The 15,229-nt window shown below is 47.4% G+C and overlaps 1 protein-coding gene across 4 annotated transcripts; it reads left to right on the forward strand.

Moving 5' to 3' along the window:
- The first annotated feature begins 932 nt into the window (after positions 1-932).
- LOC128583488 (LHFPL tetraspan subfamily member 7 protein-like) lies at positions 933-9,871 on the forward strand. Of its 4 annotated transcripts, none has more exons than XM_053587696.1 (4): positions 933-1,366; positions 6,007-6,075; positions 6,946-7,084; positions 9,027-9,292. In XM_053587696.1, the coding sequence occupies exons 3-4, from the start codon at positions 6,958-6,960 to the stop codon at positions 9,290-9,292; spliced, it is 393 nt and encodes a 130-aa protein (XP_053443671.1). In that variant the 5' UTR covers positions 933-1,366; positions 6,007-6,075; positions 6,946-6,957. The 4 variants fall into 4 exon arrangements, with proteins under 4 accessions (XP_053443671.1, XP_053443669.1, XP_053443668.1 ...); XM_053587694.1 differs by lacking the exons at positions 933-1,366; positions 9,027-9,292 and adding exons at positions 2,743-5,645; positions 9,701-9,871 and having other exon boundaries at positions 5,858-6,075; XM_053587693.1 differs by lacking the exon at positions 933-1,366 and adding an exon at positions 2,743-5,645 and having other exon boundaries at positions 5,858-6,075.
- Positions 9,872-15,229: the final 5,358 nt, after the last annotated feature.

The raw sequence follows: 15,229 nt of genomic DNA on the forward strand, positions 1-15,229 counted from the left end.
CCAATCAGAACATCCCATTTTCTTGGACGCATGATTGGTCCATGGCTGAGCATGTGATCCACATCTGACAGAGTTAATCACAGCACTTGCTGTAACTGCAAAGAAGAGCTTTGTCTTCTCTAGGGTTGCTGCGTCTGGGAATGTCAGCCTGGAGCCACTGATGGCCAGCACAGTAGAAAGGATCTGCCTAAGAATAAAGCCAACCAAGCAAAACACAGAGCAGAGAGAGAGAGAGATCCTGAAGATATTGCTTATTTACCTGGATCCTGCTGTGCCTGAATCCAGTCATATCAGAGAATGTTCAGTTATGTGAGCCAATAATTTTTCATTTCTCCTTGAGCCAGTTTGAGCTGCACTTCATCTCTTGCAGTAAAAGACAAGACAAGCACCTGGTCTGTGCCAAGTATTATGCTGGATGGATGCTGGGAATAAAGACGTTTAAGATACAGTGTCTGACTCTGGGAGTTCCATAGCAGGAGAAGCTTCAAGAAACTGGGTATAGGCGAAACTTACTAAATGCAGAATACAAATGCCTACTTATAGTAACTAAAAAAATGCCATGAAGGCTACGTTGAACAGTTTGATGAGAATTTTTCAGATTGTATATGAAACCATCACATTGTACCCCTTGATTGTACTGATGTACACAGCTATGATTTAACAATAAAAATAAATAAATTAAAAAAAAAAAAAAAAAGAAATGCAAAGGTAGACTCAGCGCCTGGGGCTCAGTGGCTAGGGCGCCAGCCACATACACCAGAGCTGGCGGGTTCGAACCCAGCCTGGGCCTGCCAAACAACAATGACAACTACAACCAAAAAATAGCCGGGTGTTGTGCTGGGCGCCTATATCCCAGCTACTTGGGAGAGTCGCTTAAGCCCAAGACTTGGAGGTTGCTGTGAGCTGTGACGCTACAGCACTCTACCTAGGGCAACACAGTGAGACTGTCTCAAAAAAAGAAACAAACAAAAGAAATGCAAAGATACGTGCACGCAGTTCCCTGGACTAGAATTACCAGGGCGAAAGGTAGCGGAGAGAGTGGCAAAGTTTTCTCCAGCTGGTGCTTAATTGTAGCTCAGTTAATCCCTTTGTGTGACTTCTGCCCGGAAAACACAGTCTCCTCACCCCGTCCCCATTTGGGGCTGGCTTTTCCTTCTTTGCCCACCCAGAGTGAAAGGCTGGATTTAAGGAACTGGAAAGGACAGGCACACACCCTCAGAACAGCTTATCACACACGCCCGGCTTTGTTCCGCAACCTGAATGTTTCCTCCAAAGGGAAAATAACCTTTTATGAGGTCACAGACTTGGGTCTAACGCCGGAGCCTGAGCAGGAGTGTCCACATTGGAGGGTCCTGACCTGAAGTGCGGGGAGTCTGGAGGGGAGAGTGATCTGCGCTCAGGATGGGGGAGGAGAGGAAACTGGAACAGCTCCAGGGGATAGTTCAAGGTCCATAATGGGCTGGGGGGGGCGGTCCATGAGCTCTGAAATTACAATAGTGTGTGTGTATGTGTGCACTGTGCGTTCTAATCTGCATAGGGAAAGCAAACATAGTTTTAAATCATATTTTCAAAGGAAAGCACCACCTCCAAAAGGTTAAGTCCCATGGGTCTAGGACATAGATTTAGTTTTGTACATGGGGAAACTGAGGCTCGGAGCCATCATAGAATTTGTCCCAAGGAGACACAGCCAACTTGTGACAAAGGCTGGAAGAGAACCAGAATTGGACTGGCTGTGTAAGGGAGGCTTACACGAGAGGTGCAAGTCAATGTCCTCCCCAGGCCCAGCTTGGCTGTCTGTGGGTCTCAGCCTGGACAACACCTGGACCCAGATTGGATCAAGTGCCCTTTCTCCATGCCTGCCCCCAGCATCACCCAGGCTTTCCTGTGGTCTGGAGCTGTGCCTGTATACATCTGTCCATACATCCAGACACGCACATACCTGCATACGACAGGCATATACCTGGACGTACCTGCTGATCAAAAGGCAGCAAAAATACACAACTCAAGCTAGACTCATAAAATGTCACACTCAGAGTCTCCCCCTCCCCTGGTGAACCCGTTCCTCCTGCAGGTTCCCCAGCTGGCATAATGGTGGCTCCATGGTCCCCTGTGCCCAGGTCCAGAGCCCTAGAGGCGCGTTGCCTCCCTGCTTTCCCTCCTGCCCCGGAGCCACCCCGTCAGTACGTCTGGTCAACTTGACCTTTGTCCTTCACAATAGATTCAGAATCGGACCCCCTTTCCCTTGCCTGCCTTTCCTGCACCCTACTCTGATCCACCCTTGTGGCTCACCTGACTTGACAAGGAGCTTTCTGAATGCTTCTCTCCAGCCTTCCCTTCTACCTGTTGCCCACCCAGGAGCCCGTCTTGTTCTGTCACCCAGGCTGGAGTGGTGTTATCATACTCACTGCAGCCTCAAACTCCTGGGCTCAAGCGATCCTCTAGTCTCCTGAGTAGGTGGGACTACAGGTGTGCACCACCATGCCTGGCTAACTTTTAAAATGGTATTTTGTGTAGCGATGGGGGATTTTATTTTGTGTATGCTGTCCAGGCTCTCTCAACTCCTGGTCTCAAGTGATCCTCTCACCATGGCGTCTCAAAGTGCTGGAGTTGTAGGCATGAGCCACTGTGCTTGACGCAGAGTGCTCTCTCTAAAACTTAAGACAGGTCTCAAGACTGCCCAAGACTGTCTACAGATTCTCCATCTCACTCAGAAATTAAAAGCCAAAGCCTGCAAGGCCCCCCGCTCTCTCAGTCCTCATCTTTTCCAGCCTCTGCCATGCCAAGCACCAGGGCCTTTGTACCTGCTCCATCTTCGGCCTGAAATATTCCTCCCTCCCTGACACCCCGCCCTCAGGTCCCTGCTCAAAGTTCACCTTTTCTGTGGTTTTCCATGACCACTTCCCAATCACTCACTCTCTGCCTCCGTGCTTCATTTTTCTCTAGAGCACCATTAACATCTAGCATATAATATTCTGACTTGTTTATCTCCTTGCCGACTCTGTCCTTTGCTAGAAGGGAAGTTCCAGGAGGAGGGACTTTGTCTGTTTTCCTCACTGCCAAATCCCTAGCACCTAAACCAGTGCCTGGAACACAGTAGATACTCAGTAAGCATTTGTTGGATAGATGGATGGATGGACATATTGTTATATCCTGTTTGTCCGTCTTGCCCACAAAACTCTAAACTCCTTGAAGTCAGGGACTACGTTCTGGTCATCACTGTATTCCCAGGGGTGAAGGGTTAAGGAGTCACACCGGGCTGGGCACGTCAAAGTAGAAGAAATGAATGATCAATCTGGTCTTTTAAAAACTGAGAACATGGAAGCCCAAGTCCCTATAGCAGCCACTTCTAAACTGAGTCACAGTTCTCCTCCTAAGATTCTGCCTGTAGCTGAATATGACTCTTCTGGAATCATCCAGGCCCCCTGGACACAGCGGGTGGGAGAGCTGACCATGTCGTAACCTTGGAAAGCCCTGGGAACCCACTGGGGTATTTGGCTTTTATTTTATTATTTTTTTATTGGTATTTGGCTTTTAAATTAAACTTTAATACCACTTTGGGCTTAGGGCCCAGAGTTGGAGCCTGATTCCCTGAGTGCCAGCTCCACCACTTACTTCCTGAGCCTCAGTTTTATCATCTGTAAAATGGGAATGAGAATAACAGAATCTGCACTCATCAGGTGGCCATGAGGATTACATGCAAGAGGCACTGAAAGTGCTTAGAATGGGGCCTGTGAATGCTCAGGAATTGCTGACTGCTACTAAAAGTTAAGTACTGAGCAGGAGGAGAAAAGATTCAGTTCCTTTCAAGCTTCCCTTAGGTGGATTCCAGCTAATTGGAGCTTGGCCGGATGTGGTTTCAGGTTATTATGCCTCATTTAGGTTTCTGGGCACCTGGACTGTTGGCATGATTTTCCCAGGTGACATTGAGCATTATCTAAAGAACAAAACTCCTTTCAAGGTCAGAAAAACCTAGAGGGCCACTGGTGTAGCCTGAGGGAGGCAAAACCACCAGCCTAGGTGTATTCAGCTATCCCCAGCTTCCTGGCTGGAATTACACCCCTCGGGAGGCTACCAGCCCAAAGGAGAGGCTGATTTGAGTATAGAAGGGGAAAAAACAACGAAAACCATCCTCTCTCACTCAAGGGAGCACATCTCACTTGCTGGCAAGCAGCCAGGTTGTTTTTCTAATCCCGGAGTAAAAAGCCCATGCAACTTGACCCTGACCTACCTTCTCAGGCTTATCTCTGCCCCTCTCCCTGCAACACACTTGCATTTTATTCCCCAGAACTTTCACAACAACTCCCACTCCCATTTTCCAGAGTGTGGTAAATGGTGAGTATTCCCATTTTCTTAGTTCACACAGCTGGGAAGGGGACTATTTGGGCCTCTCTGCCTCTTTCCACCACATCTCTCTGCTTGGTGATTCAACCCAATACTCTCTGCCCCCAGAGATTTATAATCTTCTTGTACATATGGAGAAACTGAGGCCCAGGGCAATGGGGAACTTGTACCAGGTCCCACAGCTGGTAAATAAATAGTACAGGGCTGGTTGGCCTCCAAACCAAGAATTCTTGCCACATTTAAAGTGCTGCCAGGCTTAGATTGATAAAGTGAAACCCAAGGTATATAACCCAGTGGTCTGGGAAGTCTGAGTAGATGCTCTTGGCATAGTTGGCAGGTAGCTGCTTTTGACCCCGGGAGTCTTTGGGCAGGCTTACCCCTCCAGGCCTCCCTTCCAGCCATCAATGACAGGCTTGCTGTTATCAAACTGCCTTCTAAGCTCAGACATGTCATTGGTGGACTGAATATTTATATCCTCCCCAAAATTTATGTGATGAAATCCTAACTCCTCCCCAAAATTTATGTGATGAAATCCTAACCCCTAAGGTTGCCCTTGGGCTCTGCCTATAGGAACCCGGACCAGGACGGGTGGAATAGGTATACTCATGACAACACAAACCCTAAAAACATTATGCTTAATGCCAGAAGTAGAAACCAAAGGTAAAACCTGAAGTCATACCATTTACATACGTGAGAAGTGCACATGTATTATACAACACCAATTTTGCAAAAATACCCCCAAACGCACATAAAAGAATTAACAGTGGTACTGGGCTGTGTGTGGTAGCTCACACCTGTAATCCTAGCACTCTGGGAGGCCAAAGCAGATGGATGGCTTGAGTTTAGGAGTTGGAGACCAACCTGAGTAAGATCAAAACCTCATCTCTACTAAAAATAGGAAAAAAAAACAAAACTAGCTAGGTGTAGTGGCACATGCCTGTGGTCCCAGTTCCTAGGGAGGCTGAGGCAAGAGGATTGGTCAAGCCCAAGAGTTTCAGGTTGCTGTGAGCTGTGATGCCACAGCACTCTACCCAGGACAACAGAGTTAGACTCCATCTCAAAAATAAAGAAAAGTCTTATTGATTAAGAGGCATTAGCTGTTGGACAGGGTGGCTGCTAGAAACAGCATTATGTGTGAATTTTAAAAAGGCATGCTCCCCCCAACCCCAGTAGAAGCAGCCCTTTTGGGTAGAGAAGGCTTGATGGGCAGAAAGAATGAATGAATGAATGAATGAAACATGAGAGGTGCCTTGTTGGACCAGTGATGATGATTTACCATGCAGAAGGTGGAGATCTGTTCAAAGGTCTGTAAGTGCTAACATTTATTCTATTCTACTTCCAGAAATTGTTAGGGCAAAGTGTCTCCCCCACCCAACTACAGGCTCAAGGGGGGGCTAATGTCCTAGGGTCTGTCCCTAGCAGCAGATTCCTGGCTGGGGTCAGAGGGATCTGCCAGTCCCTGTTTCACCTCTTGCCCTGGCGGTCTCTATTACTAATCTTGCTGGTTGAAACCTAGGTCAACAATACTCCCTAATGGTGAGCAGCGTGTGGGCAGCTCTGGGGCTGTCCCTTACCTGCATCTCAGCCCTCAGCCTCATCTCCCCTGCGTGGTTCCAGACACACACCTTCTCCTTTGGTGTCCTCACCTACTGCTCTTCGCCTCAAGGTGACAGCTGGAACCAGAGCTGTGTGACCTTCAGGTCCCTCAAGGATATTCCTGACTTTGCTTGGAAGGTGAGACCTGGGTTCACTGATTCCTGAGTCCTCTGGGGGCACAGTTCAACCCATCATGGGAGGGAAGCTCAGTGAATGGGATGTGAAGGGCCTTTCCTTGCTACCTGGGTGTCCCAGTGTCTGTGAACTCACCCTTAGTCTCTCCTTTGAACTGAGACAGGTTCTCAAACCTGACAGCCTTTAAGAAACACCTGTAGATCTTTGCAAAAATGCCAAGTTCTGGGCTCCACCTGCATTCCCAAGGCAGTCACCTGCCCATACAGCACCTCTGTGCATAGGAAATAGCACCCCTTCTTCAGGACACTATACTGCCATCTGCTGGGAAATAGCTATAATCAGTATGCAAATCTATGATAACCCCAAAGGTATCTCCTAGAGTTGCTCAGTGTACAACCTGTGCACACCTACCTCGCCACCGCTCTAAGCACTGTTAGGTTTAGAAATGAAAGCTAAGTCCCTGTTGTGATGCATGTTACCAAGAGCAACAATGGGGAAAATGGGTAAGGACTCCTAGTTTGGTACCTCTAAGGAAGAATGTATAGCCTTCAAAACTGATCATTGCAAAGGTGGTGTAACAACACCCACCAGGTGCCTTTCCTGGTGATCCTGACATGTAGCAGGTACTTACTAAAGTTATAGTGTGGTAGCCAATCAGTCTGGATCTTAATTCTGGCTCTACCATTTAACTTGCTGTGTGTCCTTAGGCAAATGATGACAATTTCATGGACTTCTGTTTATATGTAAAATGGTTATAATAATAGAATAGACCTCATGGGGACATTGTGAGGACTCAGATGCTGGTCATTTAAGAAGCAGCAGCAGCATCCACTGGTCCCAGCCAAAACCCTTCCTCTTATTTCTCTCTGGCAGGTCTCAGCCGTGATGCTTCTCGGAGGCTGGCTGCTATTGGTCTTCAATGCAATTCTCCTCCTGTCCTGGGCCCTGGCCCCCAAAGGGCTGTGCCCAAGCAGGGTCAGTGGCCCAATGCCAGGGGTGCAGGCAGTGGCAGGTAAATACACTGGCACATATTTAAGTGCTGTAGACATATGGAATGAATGAGTGAATGAATGAATGAGCCTATGAACAGAGTCTGGACTTCTGGGTCAGACCTCAGAGATAAAGCCGAGGATTGTCAACTATCTTGGTCCTGTAACAAGCCAGAAATTGAGGGAAAGAAGAGATGGCATCCCTAATGCCACCCATTCATGCCCTTACCCAACTCAGTCCTAATAATCTGTCCCCCTTGGGCCACCATGGTTGGGCAGGCATGTTGTGCACTACACAAAGATGCACATCCAAGAGCTCAGGAGATGCTCAAGTCTTGGCCATGCTGTACTTACTAAACTGTGAGCCTCAGGTGCTTTTCTCTAACTCACACATAGCTTTCGGATGCGGTGGCCTAAGTCTTGATTGCAACCCTCATTCAATTAATTCTCTCACCTGGATATAGCAATACTCCACACGGGGCTCCCTGCTGCCACCCTTTCCCCCTGGAGTCTGCCACACGCTGGAAACTGAAATCAGATCATGCTAGTCAGCTCAACTTATCCACCCTCCAGTGGCTTCCCATCACCCTGAGAATAAAATCTAAACTCTTTTACCTGGCCTAAGATGGCTCACATGATCCTGCCCCCATTCCCTCTCCATCCGCATCTCCCCTACTCTGCCAGGCTCAGTGTGTTCCAGCCGTCCTGGTTTGCTCTGTTGTTCACACGCCCCATTTTTGCTTCCTCTGCCTGGAGTTCTCTTTCTCCAGATCTTCTCATATCTCACACCCCACTTCATTAAGGGCGCTGCTCAGATATCACTGCCTCCACGGGGGGCTTCCGTGACCTCTAGTGAAGGGAGCTTCCCTCTCCTTATAATCTCCATCCTCTTACCTTGCTTTATCTATTTTTGCAGCACATCTTACTTACCTGAAATATCTTATCTACCTACTTGAATTTTGTCCACTCTTTTCCACTAAATGTCAGCTCCGTGAGAGTAAGGACATGTCTATGTGCCTTCTTATCACCAGGGCCTAGCACAGTGCTCCACACATCTTAGATATCCAGTAATTCCAAGTCACTGGAATTTGCTGAGTCAATGGGTAGAGATACGGTCCTTGCTCTAGGCTCTAGTGTCTAGTTGGCAGGGCTTGGGAGGATTAGGTGGTTACAACTCACTGGATATTTGGAACAATGTGGATGAGCGCAGGGTGGTAAGAAAAACTCCAGGAGGCATCTGACTCAGTGCATGCAGCATGTTGAGGCACGCTTCCTCAAGGAGGTATCTCTTGACCTGAGTGTGGAAGGATGGGTAGAAGTTAACCAGAGGACAAGGGCATTTCAGGTAATGGGAAGATCAGGGGCAAAGGCAGGGTGACAAGAGGGCAAGACATACACAGGGAACTGAAAGTGGGCCAGTGTGGCTGGAGACACCCGGGGAGGCTGTGGGGCATCCGACTCTTCTGTACCACCAGGAGTGCCTTGAGGCACGGAGGTGTCTGGTTCACTTCATTAGTATCATTAATGCCCACTACAGCACCGCTACAATTTTGAAGAATGAATGGATGAACTGATGGATGGATAGATGGATATTTTAGCACATGGATGGTGGGTAGATAGGGAAGATGGGTAGATTAGAAAATCACTGGATACATGGAAGATTAAGTGTGGGTCAAGTGGCTAAGTAGGCAGATGGATTAATGACCGGATAGGTGGGATGGAGGAATGGGGAGAAGTGGGTAAGATTATGGTTGAATGAATAGATGAGTGGATAGGCAGGAGGGTAGAAGGGTAGCTGAGTGAGTGAGTGGATTGAAGGAGCGATGAGCCCCTAAATAAGTGAATGAATGGATGGGGAGGTGGTAGAGGGGTTGCTAGTGGGTGGATGAGTGAATCCTGGGATGGAAGGTTAGCCCGGTGCCCTTTGATAGACAACACAGTAGCTTTCCTTCCTGTCATTTTCAGCCACTGCCACCATTGCGGGCCTGCTGGTTTTCCCAATCAGCCTGGCTTCCCCATTCGCCAAAGCAGTCTGTGAAGGCTCCTCTGTGTACCATGGTGGAAGGTGCCAACCAGGCTGGGGCTATGTGATTGCCATTTTCAATGCAGTCCTGGCCAGCCTCCTGCCTGTGATCAGCTGGCCTCGTGTGACCATGACCAGCATCCAGGGGATGACCATCTTCTCCAGCGACACAGAGAGAATCATCCTTATGCCGGAGATGAACAAATAAAAATCTCCCAGGAGAAGCAAAAAGAGTGCTAGATCTAGAGTTGTATGAAATGGTCACATAGCTAGTCTCAAATCCAAGCTCTACTGCTTCCTTGTGGTGTGACCTCAGGCAAGACCCTTCACCTCTCTGGACCCTAGTTTTTCCTTCTATAAAATCAAAGTTGAAATAATGCCTACCTCATGAGGTTGCTCTGAGAATTAACTCCAGTTTCTTTATATAAATAAAGCACTTCGCACCATGTCTGGCACACAACACTCACTAAATGTTAGCTACTATTATTATAATCTCTACCTCACAGGGTTGTGGTGGGAGTTAAATGTATTTATAAAAAGTGTCTAGGCCAATTCTGAGTATGTGGTTGTCACTTAAATACTACATATTTTATTTTATTATTTTACTTTCTTTTAGATAGAGTCTTGCTCTGTTGCCCTGGGCTAGAGTCCAGTGGCATCATCACAGCTCACCGCAACCTCAAACTCCTGGGTTCAAGTGATCCTCCTGCCTCAGCCTCCTCAGTAAGGATTCAGCTGGGACTAAAGGCGTGTGTCATCATGTCTGGCTAATTATTAAATCTTTTAATGGGAATGTACACTTTCTCTTTATCTTCCTTTCCTTTTTATAATGCCCCCTTTTTCTTGGAAAATTTGAAAATTATTCATTTCCCCATCAATTAGTAAGTGTCTATAAGTACAAGACTTTGTGTCAGTGTTGGGATGGGGGATTGAGGAAGTTAAGGGCAAATAATCACAATGATGTGGAAACTTTTAGTTGGGGCACATGAAGCTCTTTACAGCCCAGTTCCAGCCACTCTCTTCAGCCTCTTTCTTGTCACCACCCAACCCCTGTGCCACTCCCTTCAGCCACAATGCACTGAGCTTTGGGAGGCCTCTCGATACCTCCGTATCTTTGCACGTGCTGCTTCCTCTGCCAAGGATGCTGCAGTCCACCTGTTAGTTTTGCCTGTCCTGACCCACTGCCCTCCTTTAGAAGTCCCAGTCTTCCCTGGGGGTTATTCTCTAGCCACAGGGTCTTTAAGGTGGACAAATGAACCCTCCAGGACATTCAGTCCTGGTCAGAATGATTGATTCATGGGCCCTATAGAAGCCTGCATGCCGGCATGGAGGAGAGCAGAACCATGAGATGGACCTCTAAGGACTGCATTTGAATACCTGGATCCAGCCATTCCTGAACTCTTCCTTGCAGGAGACAGGGTCATAGGCAGGGTCCAGGCTGACCTCCCCCTAGCTTAACTGCCCCAGAAGAAAGAGTCAACTTCCTTTTCCTCTTCTGGTACATACTCATATAAGGAGGAGTCTGATTGGCCAGCACTGGGCATGTGCCCATCACTGACAGGGAGAGGCATGCTGGCAGTCTCACTAGAAGGCCCATAATTATAGTGGAGTAGGTAGAGTTTCCTAAAGGGTGGGGGAAGGTGGTTGCTGGTACCAGAATTGAGGAAGGATGCTAAGCAGACAGAAGCAGTCAGTGGCCAGCTCTCTCTTTAAGGGAGGCTTTATTGTCCCTATTTCACAGAAGTGAAAATTGAGGCTCAGAGGTAAAGTCACTTGCCCTAGGCTGCACAGCAGATCAGTGGAAGAGCTGGGATGTGCACCCAGCAAAATAACACCTGGATTTGCTCGCTCTGCCCCACACAACCAGCTCACCTTCATCAAACTCTTTTTGGCTTCAAATGCTCACCCAAGAATATCCATAAACACCCCCCGCCCCAGGAGTGATTCTATTACTCTGAAGACATACAAATAACAGAGAATGCACCTTGTATTTATCTTTCAGAAAGAATAATAAGCAAAAACAGAGTTTAAAAAAATTTTTTTGGTAAAGTAATAGAATAGCCAGAAAGCCACCACACAGCGTTCAAATGGATTACAAATGCAGCAGTTTATTTGGAATATCATTAGAAGCACCTCAGTGCAAATCAATCTCATGAGGGACTGTTCCTTGAGCCCTAGGAAGTTTCCAGAACAAAGAACAGCAAGTGGAAGCCACCAGGTAGCAGCCCAAACTAAGGGCATGGTCACCTGTTGGCATTTGGTATGTGCTGCTTCCTCTCCTGTAATGGCCCCTGTGTTCCTTAATTTTCCATTTGAACTGTTTCAGCAATGCCAAAAGGTGTGATTCTCTACCCCATAAAGCAAAATCATTTACAGAAAGACTCCATCTTTATTTGGTAGTAGACAGAGACATTTCTCTATTATCTTCTTTTCATTAAAACAAGGGACACCTGTTGTTTGAAAGGAGCCCTGTACCTACAAAGTCTAGAAATCATCGTGCTCACAAATCTGAAAAAAAAAAAAAAAAAAAGGCCAGGAAGATAGTGGAGGCTTCTTCTACCACATCCTAATGTAATGGAAAGTGTCCAGAACCGCACGCTCCTGTTACTGGAATTGTGCTAGGCTGACAGTCAGAAATGGATTATCAAGTTGGCACTTTAAAGAACCTCAAATTGTGTTCCTCTGGGGCAGTATTTTTCAACCTTTTTTTTATCTTATAGCACACTTGAACCCTTAGTTAAACTTCCATGGCACACTTAAATTATGTTGATCCAAAAAAAGAGTAAAAAAAGAGAACACACTTATTGTGCTTTGAACTCCTTTCAAAAATAATTTAATGATCTTTAAAAATTTTTGAGGCACATCTAAGAAGCTTTCATAGCACACCAGCGGGCCGTGGCACACTAGTGGAAAATCACTTCTCTACAGTCTGTATCTGTCCTGGGAGCAAGCTGTTAATGTACCCAGTGGCTTGAAAGTAACGAAAAAAGGAGACCTGGGGGCCCTTTCCTGACTCAGCAGAATCAGAGACTCTGCAAACTGCAGACTCAGCATGGATGCTCCTCTTGCCAAGAATTGATGGCCTAACCACACCTAACTCCAGTGTTTCTTCAAGACTAGCCTTACAGGGCTCAGCGCTCACCCCCTTCTGAGTTCTCTGTAGTTTCAAAGACTCACTTTCTCTTAAGTTTCACAGATTCACCAGAATGGGTGGCACCAGTGCCTCAGTGAGTAGGGAGCCGGCCCCATATACCAAGGGTGGCGGGTTCAAACCCAGCCCTGACCAAACTGCAACCAAAAAATAGCCAGGCGTTGTAGTGGGCACCTGTCGTCCCAGCTAGGGAGGCTGAGGCAAGACAATTGCCTAAGCCCAAGAGTTGGAAGTTGCTGTGAGCTGTGATACCAGGACACTTTACCGAGGGCCACAGAGTGAGACTCTGTCTCTTAAAAAAAAAAAAAAAAAAAGACAAAGACTCACCAGAAAACCTGAGATGGGAACTGTGGGGAAATGGGTTTCCAACGCTGTCCCCAGGGTTGCCGAGGGACCAGGGTTCCCCAGAAAAGGGGGCTTAGAACTAAATCCAGAACCAATGGAAGCGTCGTTATCCCATTTCATGGACGTGAAAACTAAGGCCACACAGCCATCGATAGCAGATCTGGAATCCCAAATCATGGCTCACCAAACATGTGGACAAGGATAAACAACATTTTAGTCAGTGCAGTGAGAAAGTCATTTTTATTTTAATTCTCCTTTAAGTCCTCCAAGAAGAAAGCCTCCTTGATTAATGGGTCTAATGTCTGTCAAACTCAAAAGAGTATCTGATAAGAAGAGAAGAAAATCTCCTTCTAGACACCTATAGTCCCAGCACTTTTCCAAGCTGACAGGGGAGGATCGCTTGAGGCCAAGAATTTGAGTCCAGCCTGGGCAAGATAGTGAGATTCCATCTCTATAAAAAAATAATAAAAACTAGCCAGGGGCAGTTGCACCTGTAGTCCCAGCAATGTGGGAGGCAGAGGCAGGAGGATGGCTTAAGCCCAGGAGTTTGAGGTTACAGTGAGTATCACTGCACTCCAGCCTGAGTGACAAAGTAAGACTCTTGTCTCTTAACAACCAAAAACATAAAAACCAACCCAAACTAAATTGCTTCCCACCACTGTTCCTGACTACACCCTCACCTCCCCTCCCCCTGGACTCCTGGGAGAGAAGGAGAGAAGGGAAGAAAGGCGATGAAAGAATATGGCTTACCATGGTTTCCACCCATTCTGCAATGGAAGGCGAGGGCCCCCCAAACTCTTTGTAGGAAAGTGCTTCTCAACTGCCCCATGACCCCCCTGTAAGCCAAAGGGAAAGCTCTAATCTAGGCGAAAAGAAAGTAGATGGCTTAGAAGGGCCTTCCCCCTGCTGTCTTTTCCAAATGAAAATCAGCACAATTGGCTTGATGCCTGTAGCACAGTGGTTACGGCGCCAGCCACATACACCAAGGCTGGTGGGTTCAAACCCGGCCCTGGGCCAGCTAATCAACAACGACAATTGCAACAAAAATTAGCTGGGCATTGTGACGGGCGCCTGTAGTCCCAGCTACTTGGGAGGCTGAGGCAAGAGAATCGCTTAAGCCCAGGAGTTGGAGGTTGCTGTGAGCTGTGATGCCACGGCACTCTACCGAGGGTAACATAATGAGACTATCTCAAAAAAACAAAAAAGAAAAGAAAATCAGCACAATTCAGGTAGAAAATGTGGGCACAAGACTCTATTCAAGTGCTCTTTGCTACAAGGAGAAGCAGAAGCAGGGGGAGAAGGAAGAGCAGGAAGAGGGAGGCAGTGGCGGCCACGATGCAGACGGCACCCGGGCACAGGACCGAGACCGCTCGATCCCCACTAGGTCAGGAAAGTATGCCTCGTGAGTCAAGATGTATCTTTTCACGTCTACTTCAGATGCACGTGCTTAGGAAAGTCTGGACAAAAAGCAAAAATGTTCTCCTGGGATTTTTCCCTATAAAATACATTGTCAATAACCAGAGGCCAACAGTGCATGTAACCAGCCATTTGTGCACACACAACAGGTGCTCTGACGTTCCCCGGGTCTGGCAGTACCAGGTGGCTGTAAGCCATAGTGGAATCCTCCAGAAGGAGGGCCACATGGACCGAGTTAAGGATGAAGTCAGAGAAATGAGACTGGGGACCGCAAAGCACAGTCGGAACACCAGGACCCGTCTTTCTTCTGAGAAACTTCCCTCAGGAAGAAGCAAACCTTCCAACTAAGAGAGCCCCCAAATGGGCTGGATGAAGGACAAAGGCAAATCCCACTGGGCTGCTTCTGTGAGTGGCTTCACACTCAGCTCTTCTGGGAATCTTCCAAGAAAGCAGTGATGGGGCACATCCAGGTACCTGATGTCATCTGTACATCTCTGCTACTTTGTAGGCATAATTTGGAAATCTAACTTTCTCTATATACAACCTGAAGTTTTGATGGGTGCTCATTAGATTAAATCAAGCTTTAATTTTGTAGTTGAAAACCAGACATTTCCATCAGGTGGCCATATTTAGAAACTTCTGGAGGTGAAGATCCATACACAGGTCCCCATTGCCTGATGACTGTGGTTCTGAATGGCAGCCATGAGTCAGAGCCAGAGATGCCTAGCAGACGGGTGTATGGTCTGTGGGGTGAAAGAGGTGAAAGGTGAGCTAGCTCAGCAGTCAGGATGCAGAGAGGCTACTTACAGGTATGCTCCCATGTCACATGACTGACTGACTGGGGACCCCCGTGGTACACTAGACCTTGGGGGATGTGGAAGACAGTTTACAAAAGTGGCCTCAATTATTTCCCTGCTTGTATCCATGCTCCTTTTCAATGTAATGTTTCAAAGCCCCCTATTAGGAAGTGGAATCTTTTTTTCCACCTCTAATTGTAGGCTCAGTTATGTGACTTGCTCTGACCAACAGAATGTGGCAGTCATGACTTTATGCCAGCGAGGCTGGGCTGGTAAGAGGCAGCGCCTGCTTCTGCTTCCTTTCATGCCATTTGTCATCAAAGCCATGCAAACAGGCCAAAGCTACCCTGCAGGAGGATGACAGTCACATGATCTACTTTCTTCCACTGGCCCAGCCAACAGCCGTCAGAAATGGAGATGCCTATCTGTCCATCAG

The sequence above is a fragment of the Nycticebus coucang genome, chromosome 4 (assembly GCF_027406575.1).
Source record: "Nycticebus coucang isolate mNycCou1 chromosome 4, mNycCou1.pri, whole genome shotgun sequence".
Taxonomy (NCBI): domain Eukaryota; kingdom Metazoa; phylum Chordata; class Mammalia; order Primates; family Lorisidae; genus Nycticebus; species Nycticebus coucang.